Source organism: Neovison vison, chromosome 2 (genome assembly GCF_020171115.1).
Source record: "Neovison vison isolate M4711 chromosome 2, ASM_NN_V1, whole genome shotgun sequence".
Taxonomy (NCBI): domain Eukaryota; kingdom Metazoa; phylum Chordata; class Mammalia; order Carnivora; family Mustelidae; genus Neogale; species Neogale vison.
Genome location: NC_058092.1, coordinates 239,365,912 through 239,386,425, shown reverse-complemented (window position 1 = coordinate 239,386,425; position 20,514 = coordinate 239,365,912). Strand labels below are relative to the sequence as shown.

The 20,514-nt window shown below is 60.9% G+C and overlaps 1 protein-coding gene across 1 annotated transcript in view; it reads right to left on the bottom strand.

Moving 5' to 3' along the window:
- The window catches only part of LRRC27 (leucine rich repeat containing 27), a 33,611-nt gene extending 29,038 nt beyond the window's left edge, over positions 1–4,573 (bottom strand). The window contains 3 exon segments of the mRNA XM_044240765.1: positions 811–941; positions 3,657–3,919; positions 4,026–4,573. Of these exon segments, the coding sequence (XP_044096700.1) occupies positions 811–941; positions 3,657–3,863 (338 nt within the window). The 5' untranslated portion in view covers positions 3,864–3,919; positions 4,026–4,573.
- Positions 4,574–20,514: the final 15,941 nt, after the last annotated feature.

Sequence of the window (20,514 nt, the reverse complement as noted above, 5' to 3'; positions counted from 1 at the left end):
GTGTCTTGGCACATGGGCCGCCTGGCCGTCCCTGACGTCGCCCCGCGCACACACCCACGGCCTATGCGTGTGCTCTTCTCTGCCCGGGAGGCACTCGCATTAAAGGAGATCCTACAGTGTTTACCGGAAGGTTCTCACAAGGTCAGGAAACACAGACAGGGAGGGAGGCGGGAGCTGGAGGCGCTGAGGTCAGGACAGGAGGCGGAGCGCACTGTGAGCCCTGCTCCCGGGGGTCTGAGGTGGCTGACCCAGGACGAGGGGACCCAGGGCTGCTGGCTGGGACTACATGAGGACGAGGGAGGCGCGGCGTCCGTTCCAGGCGTGGGGGTGCTCGGAAGCCCCCGGGATCAGAGCAGCAGGAACATGGCAGGATGACAGGCCTTGCTTATGTTGGGGTTTCCAGCTCCCCAAAAGGGAAGGCATTTCTTGTTATCTCAGCTCCCGCTGGCCTCGGGAGCCGAGAGGCTGGTTGCGGTTCCTTGACCGAGCTCCCAGCCCTTCTGGCAGCTTCGCATGAGGACAGTCAGGGCTGGAAGCAGATGGCGCAAACACCTCACTGCTGGCCCAGCAAAGGCACTGTGGCCTCCAGCATTCTCCGTGCTATTAAGCATCCTGCACTATGACCCAGTTCCGTGTGTCTGGTTCATTCAGCCGCTGCATCTCTTAGCTGGCTTTAAAAAGAGCGCTAAATGCTTCTGCACTGAAATCAAAATTCAATCAGGGGCAGGAGCTGTGCAGCACAAGGGCCAGCACTCAGATGTTTGAACACACGACGGCCTCAAAATCTGGAAATATGAACATACGACTTACTTGTGAGACCCAATCCCAGAAGGAAGTGCTTTAATTCTGTTACAGCGGAGGTCCAGCCAAGTGAGGCTTGGCAGCAACTGGAAGAAATCTGTAGGGAGCTCGCAGAGGGCATTTCTCTGAAGATGCAGTTGCTTCCGGGGAGAAGAAACGAGAACGTCTTGTCAACTAACTGCATTTTGAAACATGATGCATCCCAGAACGACCCCAGGTCTTGAACTCACACACACCAAGTGAAAAGAAAGCCCAGAAGATCTTACTCTCAGACACTATAAACAGCAGACGAGAGTCAGAAGGGAAAGCATCAGGGTCCCCTGCCCAGGTTTTGGGTGTGGACAGGGACTCCGGGCTGGCCCCGCGGCTCCCTCATGGCTGATGACTCAGCCACCGCCGCTGCGCACACCACACATTCTCTGCAAATACCCCTGAACCCCAGACCGACTCCCCAAGCGTTTCAGTCCCTTTCCTCCTTCCTAGGCCCCACACATGACGCCTCTTGGGCTCTGCTGTCCCTGCCCCTTCCCTAGTGCCTGCCACAGGCAGCCCGCAGTAACTGTGATCAGTGGACAAAAGGCACGAGCCGAGTCTGGTCCCAGAGACTCGACCCAAGCCAAGAGTTCACAAGAAACGAAAGGAACCGTGCACCAAGCTGTCTGCCTCGGCTGCAGGGCCGCTGTCTCTGGTTACCACCAGCAGCTCCGCAGAAGCCAGCCACTGTCGCAGGACGTGAGAGGGAGGGCAGGGCCATGTCAGCCCACACGGCACTCACTGCAGCCGTGTAAAGGGCACACACGAGAGCCTGCAGTCACAGCGTGGCACGATTATGGGGAATTCTTAAGTAGGCTCCATGCCGAGCGTGGAGTCCAATGTGGGGCCTGAACCCACCACCGTCAGGTCAAGACCTGAGCAGAGATCAGGAACCAGAAGCTCGGGGCAGAACGCCTAGGTGCCCCCGGCTCTGGTGCCGCTGTGGCATGTGGCGCGCCTCCTCACCGCTCTGCACGTCCCATGAGGATCTGTAACTCCTCCACCACCGCCGAGCATGATTGTTGGGGCATGATTGTTGAGACCACGGGCCCCGAAGCCAGACTCTCTGGGTTCAAATCTGGACTTGGAACCTTACTAGCTGTGTGACTCTGAGCAGGCTCCCAAACCTCTCTGTGCTCTGGTGTTGCCCCTGTGAAGGGGTCACATGACCCACCTGCCCGGGGCCACGGGGTGAGCAGAGCCTGGCACAGAGGGGGGCCACCCCTCAGCCACCACGACTGAGGAGCCCTAAGTGCAGCCTCTGCGACCAGCCACCAGCTTCGGCCACAGCATCACGACGCCCAGCTCTGCCTCCAACGCGGAGCACCGCGTGTCTTCACGGGTAGGGCAGGGGCTTTACCAGCGCATGCAGTGGGAACTCTCCAGCCCACCGAGGCATGGCCAGACACCATGCTGGCCGCCAGTCTCTGGGGCACAGTCAGGCCGTCAGGCCCGCACAGCATGTGTGTACCTCGACGTGAGCCCACTCCGGCCTCAGCGGCAGCGCGGCCTCCAAGCTTCTCAGGCCCGCTCTTTCTCGGGCCAAGCTGGCTCTAGGGTTAAGCTCTGAACCCAAACATCCTCCCAAAGGCCAGAGAGGCAGAAAGAGATGGAGCCGCTCTTTGCAAAGGGCTGTTCCAGCCACCAGCGAGGTGACAGTGCCACAGAAGCCCACCCTTTGCGTGGGACCGTAAAGACGGCCCCTAGTGCTCCGTGTGCACACATCTCTGGACACGCGACTGCTGACCTCAGAGATCACTGCTTCGCCTGCACACGGACCGGGAACCCACGGAGCAGAGCCGCCTCACTCCGTGATTCGTTGCCATAGTAACCAGCTCTGTTTTCTGAGAGGCATGAACAGTTACGAAGTTTCTTTATTGAGCCTAAAGAACAGTTCAGAATTTCCTCTTCTTCCTTCCTTCACGGAGGTCCCGTAGAGCGCAAGACATGCTAGAGCCCCCATTCACCGTTAGGAGCATCTGCGCTCAGACACAGCGGCCCTGAAAACCCAGGAATTAACTCACCGCAAGAGGTCGGTGCTAGGGAAGAGAGCGCGGGGCAGGGCCGGCCGTGACCACAAACGCGTGGCCTGTGACATGCGACAGCGGGGCACCCGACACCCCAGCACACAGCTCTGTGCAAGTGCTCCGAACGGCAGCCGACACCGTATGGGCGCGACGTGACCGCGGGCCCTGTGGGCGCTGCCCTTCGCGAGCCTTACAGCGTAATTCTCATAATGACCCACAAGAATGGTCTCCTTCTCGTGTTCCAGATGAAGGCAAACCAGGTTTAAGGAAATTACGTGAGTCTGAGGCAGCGGGAGCCCAAGCCCTGCACTCCTGCCCCATTCACATCCACACTGTGCTCCGATGGAACCTTATTCTAGAAACCCTACAGGATGAGACGGTACCCGCTAGGTTAGCAGCTGGCAGGGGGCGGGTGAGGCACCATGCACAGGGGAAAGTCAGCATGTGACACCTGCAAGGCAGGGGTGAGAAATGGTGTTCATCTGTTTTAATACCGCATGGGAGCTCTTTGGGGGGGGCGGTTTCGACAGGAGATCAAGCGTGCTTTCCGCAGGGCTTTTGGTGCTTACGACTTTCCCAAGAAGAGAGGCTAGGTATCATGTGTGACCCCGCGATGTCTCCACCGGTGGGTCCCCGTGCCGGGATTTCTCTCTCGTGATGTGCTCAGCACATGAACCCCGAGTTAACCCTCTCCTACTCCCATCCGAGAAACAGTCTCTTAAGCAGAGAGTCCAAGTAAAAGCCCCTCACGTTCACTTGGCAGAAGCACAAACACCCTATGAAACGCCCACGTACTTCGAGGCTGGGAATTTTAAAGATCGCTCCTAAGTGGTGAAGATCACTTTGACTCAAGTCTAAAACCGACGAGGAAGAAAAGATGACCCCCTGAGCTCCCTCGTGACCCTCTCTGGACGGGGGAGCAGGGGGGCCCCTAGCTGGAGCAGCGGGGCTCTCCGGACCAGCCGCCCCCGGGGGCACCTCGCAGGAGCTGCTTCCTTCCATCTCTCAGCGGCGGGCAGCTCGGGGCCCTCTGCTCATGCTCCTGGGTCTGCAGGCACCTGGAGACGGGAGGGGAGACAGCAACAAGCAGGTGACCCGAGGCGTCCTCCCGGGGGCACAGGGGAGCAGACGCACGACCGTTTCCCTTGCTTACAAAACCGTCACCTTAGTAAGCTGTAGCATAAATCTGACATTTAAGTTTGCAGGACGGAAGGGAGCGGGAGTCAAGAAGGCTCTGGCGGAACGTTATGCTTCTCCGTCTTCCACGCGCCACGGAGCCCCGAGATTGAGCTTCCAGCTCCTGGAAAACACCGGCGCAAAGCAAGAAGGGCGACTGCAGGGGAGCAGAGGAGCCGGGAGGCTCCCCACTCGGCCAGCCCCAGCCGGGAGGCTCCTCCCGCGACACGGCCTGGAGGGCGCCGCGCTCTCCGCACGGAGTCAGGCTCGCCGGGTCCCCGAGCCGCAGCCGCTCCGCCACCCGGTCCGGGAGCGCCACGGGGTCCGGGGGCACAAGGCCGGGCGCGGGGACAGTCCGCGCAGATGGAACCCTGAACTGCGGGCGGACCCCGGGCGGTCAGCGGCGCATCGGAAGCTGCTCCGCGGCCGGGCGCGGGCGCTGGACCGCGGCGCAGGGGAGCCGGGACACGCTCCGCGCCGGGGCTGCCGCAGCTGGGGGAGGCCGCGTCCTCGCGGGAGGGCGGCGCACGCGGGGCCGGGGACGGGGCCGGGGCCGGGGCCGGGGCCGGGGCAGGGCCGGCCGGACAGCCAGGCCCGGCCCGCAGGTGCGAGCGCAGCACACGCGCCGGCCCCTCCCGGCGGGGTCCCCCCGGGGACCGGCGGCCGCGGACGGCGCGAGGGTGCAGCGACCCCCGGCAGGCTCCCCGCGGCGGGGCGGGTCGCGAGACCCCGTGGGAGCCGCAGCCGCGGAAGCAGGGCGGAGCCGGGTCCTCGCGGGGCCGCGCCGGGGTCGCCGTCCCCCCCCGCGCCGGGCGGCTCGGACCCCGGGCCTGAGCTGCGGACTGAGATGCCTTTGCCAGGGCAGCGGGGCGCGGCGGGGACCCCGCGGGGCTCGGCCTTCCTTCGGCCCGCGGCGCCCCCGCCCGCCCCCCGCCTCACCTGCGGCTCCCGGCACCGCCCGCCCTGGAGAGCCGCCGCCCAACTTCCCGGCAGTGCCGGCGGCCGGCCACGCGGTCGCCATGGAGACGCCCGGACGGAGTCCCGCAGGCGCCAAGCCCCGCGGTGCGCGCGCAGCCGCGGACGGAGACTGGTGCGCATGCGTACGCGGCCGCTGGGCCGGCCGGGGACACCCTTCTCCCCCCGCCTTGGCGTCGCCTGTGGCCGCCTGTGCGAGCCAATGCGTGACCCTCGCAGCGGACACGTGCGCCTTAGTCCGGAGACGCGCACGCACGAGGAGGGCGCTTTCGGGCCGCCCGAGCGAGCAGATTCTGGCCGGGGCGCCCTGCAGACTGACCCCGGCCATGGGGGTCAGCGGGCCTGCGGGCTCGGAGGGGCCCCGGGACGGCTGCCATCCCACCGACACCGCAGCGCACCGCACCGCACCGCACCGCACCCCCGGGAGCAGGGGACCCGCCCCTCGCCGGAGGCAGCGACCTCCCCAGCCCCCTCTGGGCTCTCCTCGGCCAGAGCTTCCGGTCACCAGGGGGAAACGACAGCCTCTCGGCCGAGCGCCCAGGAGGCCGGAGGTGGACCCCAGGCGGTGGCGCACCTCTGGGGAGGACGTCCTTCAGGAGCCGCTGCAGGGAGGAGGGGCCGCCGGACCGCTGCTGACCACTGTCCCTCCAGGGCCGGAGCCGCCGCGGCGGGGAAGGAAGCTGCAGGGGCGGCGGGGAGTGAAGGCAGGTGGGGTCCGGCCAGCACGGACTGGGCGGGTGCGGCAGAAGTCGGCAGCGGTCATCGGAGAGCCGCATGCACGCCTGCCGGGAGCTGGAGCAGCCAACAGCCGCGGGGGGACGGGGCAGCTGCCCACCTGCCTCCCACCGCCAGCTGCGGCCACACCTGGGGCTCCATCCTGACCTTCCAGGTGTGAGAGCGTTGCTGCATCCCCCACCCCCACACCACGTCTGGCCCCAGACGCCTCTAGCGGCCCAGTTAGGAAACCCTGTGGGAAAGGGGCATGGGGTGGCCGCGGTCACTGACGCCAGCCAAGTTGGCGCGCACAAAATCACCACAGAACCGGGAACTGGCGTCACCGTCAGACGTCCCGGTCACTGGGCAGGCGGCCGAAAGGGGCGGCTACGAGGGCCCCTGCAGAGCTGGACACGGGTTCTAGGGTTACGTCCGCCTTGAGAAAGGTCACTCTCAGCTTCCGCTAGCGCGGTGGCTCGCCAGGGCATGAGGACCAGCGCTGCCACGCACAAGGGACTGAAGAGTTCCTGAACGGTGGGCTCTGCCCCGAAGAGCTCCTTTCTGTGCCGGGGCTGAGAGCCCGGCCGCTGAGCGAAGCTCCCGACGGACCAAAGACAAGGGACGAGTCGTTCTTCTGAGATCGCTACAGAGAGGGAGGGTCTAGGCAGCACCAAGCCTTCGGGCTGGGAAGGGGGAACCTGAAAAGCACCCGGCCCCGGGAGCCGGCCCGCACTAGGGAGACCTGGGGTGCGGGGTGCATCTGGCTCCTTGCCAGGAGCAGGCGTCCGTCCTTTCGGGACGAAAACGCCATCCTCGGGCTCGGGATACCTGCGTGTCGCGTGCGTCATTCCGAAGGCGACGCGTACACAGGATCAGACAGATCCGGCCCGTGGGCGGGCCAGGGAAGGCGGTTGGCAAGCGTGCGCCTCTGGGACAGAAGCGGAGCCGGCGGGGCCCAGGTCCGTCCTCTCCGTCCTCCTCGGGTGTTGCTGTCGAAGGCGACCTTCCTTCTCACCTTCCTGCCGCTGCCGTGGGCGCCTTGGCCCGGCTCCGAGGCCAGCTGGTGCTCCGGACTGTCGTGGCCCGCTTCCTGTGGGCTGTTGTGGACCCGTCACTCCTCGGATCAGCATTCACCGCCACTCGCCCCTTTCTGGGCCTGGACCCCGCAGGCCCGACGGCTCCATCACGCACCCTGGCTGGCATCTCCTTCCACTTTTGGTGTAGGGAAACGTTGCAGTTGTGAATAGTTTTCTTTTAAAAACGATCTGTTGTGGCCGAGCGAGGAGGGGCTCGAGGAAGGGGCTCTGAGTGTGAACAACGGTGCCTTCTCATCCGGAGGACGGAGGTGTTTTTCGGACAAAGGACGTAGGAGAATTTTGGTGTTTCGTTCCTTCCCATTTAGTTCCTCGCTGTGAAGCTGCGGTGATGACGGCGGACGGCTTCCCGGTGACTGACGTGCTTCCTCATCCAAAGAAGAGCAAGAAATCGGTCTTTTTTAAAAACTTGAAATCTGCTCTGCAGAAAGTCAGCAGCGGTACCGGCGTTTCCAGGCGCGCCTCACGGGCCACAGCGGCTGAAGGGACTCGGCGGCGGACGACCTCCCGGCCCCCCGGCCGCTGTCTCGGTCTCTGCCCTGCCTGCTGCGCCGTCGTTCTGAAACGCAGCGGGCGAGGCTCGTCCTTCTTCCTTGGAAAGAAGTAGGGTCACGAAGGGAAGGTGACCTTGGTTTTCGGGTGCTGCCCGCCCCGAGAGCGCACGCGGTGCAGGCCGTGGGGTTGTCGCGGGAAGGCAAGAGGACCGCGGAGGAAAGGCCGGTTCTCCGGCACCTCAGGACGGCCGTGAGGCGACCCCTTGGTGAGCCTCCCAGGTCAGCCTGGGTGGTAAGCTCGACCTTGCGATTTGGGTACAAGCTGTCCTGCTCCACAGAGCGGCTGTGCCAGCCCCATGCCTGGGGGTACCCGTCACCTTCCTTGCACCCCCGTGAGTTCAGGCTGTCGGGCTCGGGGGGAATGTGGCCGGGAGAGAGGGCTGGTTCTGCATGGCCTCTGGCATCCTGCGTCAACCCACTCTTGAAATCCAGGCATCTGCAAGGCCCTCAAAGATCCCACCCAAAGCCCTGGACAGAGCAGCAGGCCTTTCTGCATGGCTGGGGACAAGAGTTCAAAACCCGGGCAGCCCCTCTCCACCTGCAACCTGCTGAGGCGTGGGGGGCCGTCCTGCCCTTCGCATCACCCCGACACACACATAGAGAGGGTCTCTGCCCCCCGCCACCTTCCCAGGTCCCAGCCCTCCCTTCTTCCCTGTTCCTTTCTGGGGATGAAGCCGTTTCCTCCAGACACACCAGGCTTTGAGTCACTTTCTTGTCCCCTGATGACGTCCTTCACTCCCGGCGAGCCCCTCAGTGCGTGAAAATGCGGGTCCGTGGGGCCTTGATGTTCTGTGGTTTGGGGCCCCCTTGGAGCATCCGCACGGAGGCCAGGCCCATCAGTGTGAAGCCTGGTCAGATCTGAGCAGCAAAGGTGTGTTCCTGCGTTTCCCGTCAGCGTGTTGTTCCCCTCTAGGTGTGCGGTCCTACTTCAGGGGTTCTGGTGAGCAGGGAGAGCAGCAGCAGGACAGATGACGCGGTCCTGACGGAGGGGATGCCACGGGTGCAGACGGAAGCTTTGCTGTCGGCGTTGGGCCGAAGGCTGTCGTCTGCACAGACGCGTCGTGGCGCGAGTACTCCTGGGTCCGCGTCTGCCCGGCTCTCAGCACTCGGCTGTACCTACCCAAGAGGGGGAACAGGCAGTCTTAACCCTATTTCCTGCTGCTGCCGCGGTGAACTCCCGGAGCCTTAGTGTGCTAGAGCACGCCCACTGGCTCTCGGCGGCTCCGGAGGTCAGAGGTGTGGACGCGTTTCCCTGGGTGACGGTCAGGGTCTGCAGGGCTCTGGGAGGATCTGTTGCCCTCTCTTTCCAGCTTCTAGAGGTGTGTGCATCCCTTGCTGCGTGCCCGGCCCCCATCAGAGCCCTCAATCCCATCTTCGCCCCGCCTCCTGCTCCCCCTGCACAGACCCTGGGACGATGTTGGTCGTCCGATGACTCAGAATGGCCTCCCCCTCTCGATATCTTCAGCTCCTGCACGTGGACAACGTCCCTTCTGTCCTGTGTGTACCGTGTGCGCAGGTTTTAGGGGTAGGATGTGGGCATCTTTGGGGCCATTGTGCCGTCTGCACAGCGGGCACACCTCTCGGAAAGGAGCGGTCCTCCGTGGAGGGAACGCAGTGACAAGCTGGCATGGCGGCCCACAGCCTGTGTCATCAGTACTGGTGGCGCTGAGGGCGGAGCCCTGGGCTGGGCACACGACGCGCACAATCAGGAGAAGTGTGGGACAGGGCAAGCCAGGACACGGGCCCGTCCGCGGACCCGAGCCTAGTTTGGATGCACAGCGTGTGGATTCACCGAGAAACCGGGCTCCGAGGGAGAGGGCTGCCCCTCCCCACACCGACGGTGGCCCCCTGCGCTTCCCTAGGACGCTGTGACCGTGTGCGCCGGGCCGTGGCGAGGACCGCTGGACACAGGCAGGACCGATACTCTGACCTGAAGGTCTGAGGGGTCGCCATGGCCACCCGATGGAGCGAAGTATGTGGACGTCGGCAGTAAGTGTGTCCTGGTCCAGGCGTGGCTTGTGGTGGACTACGGGGTGCGCGGACCCCTGAGCTGGGCTGCTCTGCCAGCTCCTGAGGAGTCACTGGAGTGGACCTGGGACTGTGAGATGCATCCCCGTACTCACGACGCTGTCTTCGTACCTTCACGCTGGGGCCTCTGGGGTCTCGCTGACTGGGCGGCAAGAGCCAGTTCTCGGAGACGGTAGAACACTAGCCTGGGAGCTGCTTTCCGAATGGCACGAAGCAGTCCGGAGCCCTCCTCTGAGCCCCTCCTCCATCCGGCACGGACCCCCCAGCAGGCAGTGACTGGGCCCTGGACAACCAGCGGCCTCCACCACTGTAGCCCAGAGCCACCAGAATTGTTCCGTCCCCTCTGTCCTAAGCCCGTTCAGCGGCTCACTGTTCCTTCCCCGGAAACCACAACACACATGCTTGTCCACGTGTCCCTCTGCCTCCTGACCGACCCTGGTGCTCCCTGCGTGGCCTGCAGGGTGTGCCCTGCTCCCTGCTTCTCCGGAACCCTGCCGCCACAGATACTGTCCCTTCCCAACGGCTGCCCCCAGGCCGGCACATCTTCCCGTGCCTTATCAAAACACATTCTGGGTACATTTTGGTACAACCGCCTTAGCTTTTTGGCCTGTGGGTTAAGGATGGTCACAGCGAGAGGGTCCAGGGGGGCCTCTGAGGCTGCCCCCCACCAGCCAGGACCCCGTTCCGAGGGCGTGGCAGAGACAGCCTGCCCTGAGACCTAATCAATGCAGCAGTGGCTTCTGACCTGCCCCTTCAGGGGAGACTCAGCACCAACAGGAGGTGTTTGGGGTCATCAAAGCTTGCGGTGGGCAGACGAGGAAGGAGGAGCCCCTGCCTCTAGCGAGTGGAGGCTAGGGGCCCTGCCAAACGCCTTTTGATATCCAGGACGGCCGTTGCAAACAGAACATTGTCTGGCACCAGGGGGTCAACCGTGGGGAGCTACAGGAACTCTGGATTAGATGATGCATTTCAGGAAATCTCTCAGAAACCAGGGCCAACCAAAAAGATGGAAAATCAGAGAGAACGTGTGAAAACTACAGGGTCAGTCCAAGGGTTTCACAATTCAAACTGGAAAGAGGAGAGAGAAATCAGATAAGCTATGCAGTAATTTTTAAATGTTAAAAATTAAATGTTAAATTAAAAATTAAATTAAAAGTTAAATGTTAAAAATGTTTAAATGAGGAGAGAGAAATCAGATAAGCTATGCAGTAATTTTTAAATGTTTCCAGGAGTTGAAGGACATGTTTCTGGAGCAGAAGGCTCCTCGGGGATCTAGTGCCAAGCACGAAAAGGGACCGTCGGCACGGCTGACGTGGCGGAGTCTGAAAGCTTCAGAGAGGAAAGCCTCCCAGACCCAAGAGAGTCAAAGCCGCAGCAGCTCAGCTGCGAAGGATCCGGAGTCTTTGTTTTTCTCCACCGCAGGCAGCCCCTCGGGACGGCAGTGAAAGCAGACCACGGGGGTCCCTGCTGTGCGCCCAGAATACGGGCCAGCGGTGTAGACACAGAGCGTCGCCCATCAGACTGGGGGGAGTCGCCAAGACAGTCGGGGACACGGGGAGTGTCCGAGACGGTGACCACGGCGGCCCAGCCCGGCAGGAGAAAGCGCGGAGAAGGACGTCTCTGCCGTGGCCGGTTGGGGCTGAGAGATGCTTCTGGTGGCCCCGGTGGTTGAAATGACACCTCGGGAATGTCTCGAGGGGCTAGAAGATTCCCATGACGCTCAAAGAAACCCAAGCATCTGGAGAAATCGTGGTTGACTTCAGGAAGGACAGAAGGTGAGGGAGGAAAGAGGGCACATAGGGTGAGGGGGTGTCAGCCTTGCTTGGGGTAACGCTTGGGTGCGACAAGAGGGTCCTGTCTTGTCCTGGGTGCTGGGCTGGGGAGGCTCTCAGTTCCAGAGACACAGAACCACACCAGGGGCCTGTGGGGTTCAGAGAAGGCTCTTTGAAAGCTAGTAACTGATAGAGTGTGTTCAGGAGAGGGACGCCCTAGCTGGCCAGTCCCCAGGCCGCGGAGCGCAGGGCTGAGAGGCATGTGTGTTTGAGGGGAGAGGGGAGACCCCCCCCCGGGAAGCTAGAGAAAGGCCAGAGCTGGCCACCACGGGCAGCTCCAGATCCTAAGCTGGGGCTTCTCGGGTCACTCCCTCCCCTGCTGGGGTGTCAGGATCTTTGGATGCCGGAACGTTCTGTCTCCTGGGCTGACGGGTGGTCACGCAGGGGGGCACGCTTTGTGAAAGTCTGCTGGGCTGCGCCGGGGCCCCTGCTCCGGTTTCTAGACGCGTGCTGCCTGTGGGTGGACAAATTTGTCCTCTGGGCATTCTTAGAGGAAATATAGGTGGATTTTATTTTTTCTTAGGCAAAGAGCGGATTTCTTAAATGAAATATAGAAGCACTAACCATAAAAGCAAATGTTGGTAAACGTGCTACATTAGAAGTACTTTTGCTTATCAAAAAGACATCATTAAGGAAAATTAAAAGGGTGAACCCAAAGCAAGAGAAGACACTGGTAATTCTCATTTTCAGTAGATTTGTATGCAGAATACGCAAAGAACTGCTATAATTCAATGTGAAGAGATAAATGGGATTAATAGGCAAAAGAGAGGCACCAAGAGCTCACAGCAGAGGGAAAGCAAACACCTCTGCTCGCCGCGACCCCCCAGCCGGGTAACAACGTTATCTTGAGCGACATCGCGCTCGGTGGGCGGGAAGGAAGTCTGGAGCACCGCGCTGGAAAGGTCTCCTTGCTGTGGGCTGTGCGTCCGTCCGTCCGTCCGTGGGGAGCGTCTGGGGAAGCATTTGCACCCCGGGGGGCAGAGTCCACCGGTGGTGACCCCACGGCTCCCCCAGAGGCTTCGGGGAAGCAAACGCAGAGGCAGCGGGACACCTGGGCACCGTTGCTGATGACACCTCCCCGGGAGGACCCCGAGCCCGGGATAGGGAAAGCCGTGGGAAGCATGAACAGTCACTTCCTGCACCAGCACCGGGGAGGAACCCGCTCAGTCGCTTTTGACCGAAGAGCAAACGGCGGGAGGCCTCACGCTGCCGGAGCGCGTCGACCAGCGGCCTGGATGGCGAGGTATGGGTGGGGACTGGGGTTCTGAGAAGGGGAGATCAGGAGGCGGGCTGGCCCACAGTCCAGGCCGGGGACGGGCAGGACGCGGGGGTGCACGCTGGGAGGTGTCGCGGGCAGAGTCGCGGTGCCCGAGACTCCTACGTCGTCGCCCTCTCCCAGGGCCTCAGAGGTCGACAGTATTTGGAGACGGAGTTCGAAGAGGTGGCGAAGTTCTCATGAGGCCACCGGTGGGTCCTGATCCATTCTGACAGGTGTCCCCATGAGAAGGGGACAGCGCTTCGTGGCTGAGGGACGGCGCTGCGTGGACACGGGGACGGGATGGCCGTCCACACTCTGATGGCTGGGAGGGCAGCCCCCCTCTGCGGTGTCCGCTGCCATACCTTCAGGAAGCTGGTGGGGGCGGGTGCTGGGGCGTCGACGGGTGCTGGGCGGGGGGCAGCTTACGGGACCTCACGGTCGCTCTCCGGAGCGCTGGGATTTCCGCACGTCACGTTGTTGCACAGCAAGGAAGAACGACGAGCACCATCCAGCTGCGGGGCCGTGGGAGGCCTGCCCCAGCCCCGCGCGTGCCGGCCCGGCAGGTCCGTTCACGTTGTCACTCCCGAGCCCCTGCCGCCCGCCTGTACAGCAGGTGGTCGTGGAAGGTGTTTTGTCTGAGTGGGGCTTAGTGAGACCCCAGCACGGTGCTTGTCTTGATGCCGGAGGGCGTCACCCCGGTCTTACATGGGAGAAACCAAGGCACAGGGTGATGCCTGAGGGCTGTAGGCGGCCCGCGAGAGGCGGAGGACCTGGACTCCTACCCAGCTCTGGACCCCCTCCCTCCTTCCGGGTGCATCTAAGGGGGCCATGGAAAGGTGGGACGCCCTCCCACAGAGTCTGGCTGTGATTTCTCCACGGGGGACTTTCTGGGGCCCTAGAAGCCACACGCTCCCCCTCTGAGGGAGGCTCCACCAGTAACCACGGCGCAGCTGGCCGGGCCCAGGTCTGGCATCCGTGGAGCCCGGAGGCGCGCTTCTCCGGCTCGCAGGACGCCGGGCGATGTCACCGCAACCCTTGCCTCCACCCCCAGCAGGGGCCGGGGCCTGGGCCAGAGCTGAGCTAAGCAGGTACGCTGACCCGGCGTCTCCGCTGCAGGGCCCGGCCCCTTCCCGGCCATGCCGGCAGCCCCCACAGAGGCTGACCCACGGCCCCGACCTGGGGAGCGCAGCAGAGCCCTCTCTCCCGGGGAGCTGACGGTGGCAGACACCCCGGTGCATGTGAGCTGAGGCTCCGGCGCCGGCTTGTGCGGGGCGCCCCCCAGCCAGGTTACACGGCTGTTCCCAGACCATCCAGACGACATATTCCGACACGTGGAGAAGCCTGATTTCGGCCCCAAACTTGTGTCAACTCCGTAGCTTCGAAACCAGATGTGGGAGCCACGGCGGTAACAAGGCCGCCTCGACCCAATCGAACAACACGTCTCAAACCTGCGAAGAGAGAGTTTCATCAGAGCCCAGTGAGGACAGTGGCCCGCACGCACGTCTTCACACGGAGGGCGGGCTCGGGGAAGGGGCCTTCGGGGCAGTGTGCTCTTACAGGAAGACGTAGAGAGCATCACGTTGGAGACGTTCCAGAAGGTTACAGACTTCACCTGTTGGTAGCATGTGCGAGGCTGTGCGGCGTCAACCTTATGGAGGCCGGGGAGGATTTCCGGCTTATCTCTATGCTCGGAATGTTCCTTTTGGGGTATGTTTTCAACAGAGCAGATGTGCACCGTGTCCTGGGGCAGAAATAGAGCGTGCTTTGAGGTTGGTGAGTCCTTCTGACCTCGGTGAACGTCAGCCTGTAGCTTCCCTCGGAGCCCGGGACCAGGGCCACAGAAGGTCGAAACTCTCCTTTATTGCGTCACCCGTTTTGAAGAGAGGATTGAGGACGGTGCCGAGAAGTGGCGCTTTTCCCCGGAGTATTTGGGAGCATTTCTGTAGAACTGCTCCAGCAGGCGGGTGGGGTGGCCCCAGGCCCGTCCTCCCTGTGTGGTCCTTCCTCAGCGAGCCCCTGCGGCAGGTCCTGACGTGGAGTTTTACTTCGTGCCGGTGGGCACCTCCAAGGCGGCAGTGGCCACGGAGGATGGCATTTGTCGCAGCGTCTGGTGGGGACAGACACTGGCCTGGCCACTGGAGTCCAGCTGGCAGAAGCCACTAGCTCCAGGCTCAGAGGGAAGCACGGCCCGGTGACGGCCGCTCACCCGTGCCCCGGAGGGACGGAATCCTGGGAAAGGTGAAACGGGCGACTACAAAGATCTCGGAATCCTGCGCTCGGCCCGGAAACAAGCTGCGGACTCGTGGGTTGGGACAGCGTGTGCCTGCGGGGGGGACCCCCGATGGCTGACGGGACGGAGCCTCCTCACCCCCAGACAAGGCGGGTGACGTCGCGTGGGCGGGTTTGCGGGAGTTCCCTGGAGGACACGGGTCGGCCGTCCAGGAGACCCGCATTCGCCTGCCACACGACGCGGGCCTGGGACGCACCGTGAGCTGGGCCTGGGGCCCGGGATGCTCCGGGCAGAGGGGAGCGAGGCCGCGGCCGGAAGCTACCTCTGAGCTCTCGTGTTACGAGCAGGGGCCAAGCAGTTCGGAGTAAACCAGGCAGATCTAATGTCGGGCGAGGGGAGTTTTTAAAGCAGAAACAGAAAACATCAGACAAATAGGGAGCCCACCGGCCTCATAACGAAGCAGTTTGAAGCCATTTCTGCCATTTCTGCCCCGTGGGGCTGCTGCCCTGCTGCACGGCCTGCTTGTTCCGGGGGAGGAACCTCGAGGTCAGGGAGGGCAAGGACTTGCCAGGGCCGCGAGCTCCCGGTGAGGGAGCCGGGCTCTCGATCGCCAGCCACCAAGGTACTGAGGTCCTGACACGCACGGGATTTTTCAAGTTTGGAAAAGAAAAGAAGAAAGGACGAGAAATTCACCCAGTCACGGAGAACGAGAATGCAGGAATTCAACAGCAAGTGAGACAGCCCATGGCCATTGGCCACTGGCCACGTACCACGGCTGCGGGAGCCCATGTGGTGTGCAGTTGGAGCGTATCATGTTGTGGTTCTGGACTCGGGCAGCCCGTCCAACCCTCAGCAGCTGGGACACAAGCTTGAGGGTGTGTGGCTGCTGAGATGGCCGTGGCCAGGACTGTCATGTGCTGTGGTGGTCAGCTGCTGCCAACCGGCCCTGTGGGGACACAGCTGCCTGTGACGATCGGGCCCTCCTCTCGTGCCCCACGTTTCCGGCTGGCCAGCACCCCCAGACCTTCCCGCCTGACACTGTGCCTCTGCTGTTCCTTGTCGGGGAACGCCGCTGTTCCCAACCTCCCCCACGACGCAAGCAACGGGGTGCGGGCAGAATCCCAAAGGCCCTTGCAAAGTTGGCCTCTTGCTCCCTCGTATTCATGTGGGGAACACACGAGGGCCCTGCTGGTCCCAGAAGAACAGAGGCTGCAGGACAGACCTGCCTGAATCCGTGGCCCAGAGCCAAGCCCGGTGAGAGCAGCCGAACCACGGCCAGGCAGAGACGCCGGGTCCGAGGCACATTCCCGTGGCGAAGCCAAGTGTGGGGGATTCTGATGCAGAATTATCACAGGACTAGCCAGCTGGTCCAGGGTCATTTCATCCCTCTATGTAGCCCTCAGGGACGATGTCCAAGATGGTCCTAGGCCAGCTGTGTCTGGGGGGCAGCTCTGTCCAGCGTGGACCTCTGTCCTGCCCAAGGAGCCACGCCCCCACCCCCTTGTCTGCAGTCTCCTAAAACACACCTGCTGAGGTGCCGGGGCCCATTTGGGCACGTGTTCTTATACGTTCATAAAAACGGCAAGATAACAGACAGAAGGACCCCGACCACAGCCCACCGCACAGACCCAGCTCCGTGATTTCTGGAAGGTGTGTGGGGTTGCGGGGCCTGCACCACAGTCTGGTTTCAGAACACATCAGTGCAGCCTCCGGAAAGCCCTGCTGGGCCTCCGGCCGCACAACCTGTCTCTTCCGGACGCTCCGCAGAATCGGAGCCGCGTACCGCGCAGTCGTCCCTCCGGCCTCCCAGCGCCCCTGCCGCGGGATCGCACGGCCGTGGGTGGCGCTTCCCGCTGCTGAGCGGCCTCCATCGCGGCGACAGCCTGCTTCTCCGCTCGGCACTGTGTGCCTGTGCGCACATGGGGACGTTGGGAGCAGCAGCGTTCCAGAGCGGGCGGGCGCTGGAGCCGCCGCAGGTTGCGTGTCCCGGGGCGGGAGCGGCTTGCCGGGTCGTCTGTGCCCGACGCGTCCCGGAGTGGCAGCTCCGAGGCGGCCGTGCCGCTGTGGCTTGTGCCCGCAGCGCGGGAGCCGGTGTTCAGCCGCACCCTTGGAAGCACAAGGAACCTGAAGCGGGTTAAGAGCCCTGGCGTGGGCGCTGTCCTCGGGGAACACTGCTGCGACACGCTGCGAACCCCGAGTCAGGGCGCCGAGTCCCTCCCCAGGGGCGAGCTCCGCTTCCCCGCGGGCTCTCGGCCCTGCGCTTTCTGGCCTCCGTGAAAATGGTGCGTAAGCTCCGGCCCAGCGGGTCTCGGGGTTTATCTGTTCGGTGACTCCTCCCTGGTGCACAGGAAATCAACAGCCGCGGTCCCTGCGCCTCCTGCGCTCACTCCGTGCCAAGCCCCAGAAAGCGGGTCTGAGAAGCTGCGGATGCGCCCGCTGCAGGGGCCGGTGGGGCGCGGAGGCCGTGCTCGGGGGCACCCGCCGGCGCTGCAACTCGGCCGCACGGCAGCCCGCGCCCTTGTCCGCCGTGTCCGCGGCTGCGCCGCTCCGAGCCGGTTTTGTTCTCGCGCAGACCCGCAGCGGGGCTGCTTCCCAGGCCGTGCGCGTCCCTTGCGTTCATTCACGGTGACCTCTTAGGTTTCCTGAAGACAGGCTTGCGGGTTTTTTCATGGCTCGAGCCTTCCGTGTCACATCTGATTGCTCTTTGCCGCGGCTTCCCTGGGTTTTCCCGCAGAACTTCCGTGGTGTCGGCCCACGCCGCGGCCTCTGACCCGTTGGGAGCGAGGGTTCGCGAAGGGTCCGAGCTCGTTGATCTCGCGCGCTGTGTGGCCGTCTCAGCACTGCGGGTCTCCTGTGGGAATGCGCGGTGACACACCCACTCCTGTGCGCAGTGGGCCCGCCCCAGTGTTGGCAAACTGCGCTTTTAAAGGACTTCTCCGTTTTACTCGAGTTGTGAAGTTATGGCACAAAATTTCTGCACTATTTCCCTGATCACTATTTTTTTTAATTTTGTTTTTTTTTTTTAATATTTTACTTATTTATTTGAGAGAAAGCAAGAGAGCAGGAGTAGGGGGAGGGGCAGAGGGAGAGGGACACCAGACTCCCCACTGAGCAGGGACCCCGACATGGGACTCGATCCCAGGACTCGGGGATCGTGTCTCCAGCGGAAGGCAGATGCTTCACTGACAGAGCCACCCAGGCGTCCTGTGCTGATTATTCTTTTAATCTCGTTAGGCTCTGTAGTGATAGCCCCTTTCCCATTTCTGATGCGGCAATTTTTTGCTCTTTTTTTTCTTATTCAATAATGCTAGGGTTTTATAAATTTTATTGATTGTTTTCAAAGGAGCAGTGATTTGCTTTGTTGACTTTTCCTCTCACTTACCGTGTTGTTTCATAGATTTCTGCTCTCATGTCTTTTCCTTCCTTCTACTGACACTGAATTCAGATTACTCTTCCCTTTTTAGCCCCTTAAGATAGGACTTAGATCATTGATTTTAAACTTGCCCGTTTTTTTTCATATAAGCATTTAAAAATGGCTGTATCCCCCAAATTTTGTGATGTTGGTTTTCATAGTCATTCAGCTTTAAATATGTCCTAATCTCCTTCATGAGTTATTGTTTGATCTGTGGATTATTTCCAGTTTGTTGCTTAATTTCCAAATGTGCATAGACTTTAGGACATCTGTTACCCCTGACGCTCTATTTAATTTGTCGTGTTCAGACAACATATTCTCTATGATTACAAAACTTTGAAATTTACTGGAACTTCTTCTCCATCCTGGGCTGTGGCTCGTCTCCACGAACGCCCCTTGCATACTCGAGAGTGATGTGTTCTCCGCGGAGGATTTTATAATGTTCTCTGGATGCCGGTTAGGGCAAGGTGGGTAACGGTTTTCCCCAGACTTCTGCCTCCTTAGTAATTTTGCACGTGTGTGCTTATTCTTTCAGTTACTGAGGAAGGGGGATTTGAGGTGCTTTCACGACTGGGGCTTGTCTGGTTTTTTTCTTGGGCTGTCGTGTGAGTCAGGGTTTTCTGGAGAAACAGAATAGGATCCTTAGAGATATACATACGCGGATTTATTATAGAAATTAGGTCCTGTGCCTGTGGAGACTGAGCAGGGCCAGGGTCTGTCGTCTGCAAGCTGGAGAACCAGGGGAGCTGAGGGCTAACTCCCAGTCTGAAGGCTGAAGGCCTGATAAGCAGGAAGGGGCTCTGGGGCTCTGGGAGCGATGGAGGTAGCTGGTGTGACCTCTGCCCAATGTCTGAGAATAGGAAAATGTGGACAGCCTAGCTCCAGAAGAGAGAGAATTCGTTCCCAACAGATCAGTTGATGCCCGCCCACTTTGGGGAAGATAGTCTGCTTTATTCGGTCCACCAATTCAAATATTAATCTCTTCCAGAGACCGCCTGCACAGACGCACCAAGAAATAATGTTTTCCAGCTGTCTGGGCTTCCCATAGCCCGGTCAGGCGGACACATGGAACAGGCCGTCACACGAGTCTACACCCGGTCAACTTGACACCATACACATCTTCCTAAACTCTACTTAACCTGCAAACAAAGACATAACGAGGTCATAATCGCACCTAACATGTCTATCTCACATGCACCCCAAGTTGCGCTCAGCCCTTCCCCCGTCGGCAACAACGGCAGTGCACGCAGCCCCCACGAGCAAGGAGGCAGTGCTGACCAGGATGGAGGACAGAGACAAAGCAGCCCTCAGAGTCTTCTCACCTGAGCAGCCCTGTGGCGCTAGCTGGCCGGCTAGCGGGTTCCTCAGTGGAACAGGTGGACGTCAACCAAGTTCTTCCTTGATCTGTGCTAGCGGAGAAGCTCCAGGCCAAGTGAATACAGGTGTAGCCTGAGTCACAAGAATAAGAGCCATACTCAACAGTTGGCAGAGTAGAGTCCGTGTAGATGCCCAGAACCCCTTGAGTGGAGAGGGCCCTCGAGGAAGGGCTCCAGGACACTCAAGGATGTGTATGTTACTCTGTCTCCCAGATTTCCCCCAAAGAACTGGTGGCCTTTGACCAGGGGAACTGAGCGCTGGGGGGAAGGAAATCATCAGACGTTTTGGGACTCTTGGACACCGGCTCTGAATGGACATCAATCCTAGGAGACCCAGAAACTCACCTGGACGCCCCTCTCCAGCCAGTTGTCATAACTCTGTTTGCCGAGATCTTGAGTGCCTTTCCCTTCCACATAATCCACACTGGCCCATTACACTGCTGAGGTGATGCTGCTTGGACCCAGGAACAGGAAGCACGAATACTCTACACTTGTTGACAGTCACATGTTAGAGGGTGGGAAGTAAATCTGACCAAAATTCAAGGGCCTTCTGGGGAATTTCTAGGGGCAGTGATATGGGGCATGCCAAGATATCCCATCTAAGGTGAAGGTGCATTGCTCCATCTGCCCCCCCCCAACCAAAAAGAGGTACGGCACCTAGTTTGGCTTAATTTTGCTTAATGAACTTTGACATTTTCTTATTAGATACATACACAGGATTGTGATGTCATAAGAATTGGTCCTTTTATTGTTATGAAATGTTTGTCTGTATTTCTGGTAATATTTTTGTCTTGAGGTCTGCTTTGCCAAATATGAATAAAGTTGCATCTCCTTTCTTTTTTTTTTTTAAGATTTTTAATTATTTATGTGACAGACAGAGATCACAAGTAGGCAGAGAGGCAGGCAGAGAGAGAGAAGGAAGCAGGCTCCCTGCTGAGCAAAGTGCACAATGTAGGGCTCGATCCCAGGACCCCGAGATCATGACCTGAGCCAAAGGCAGAGGC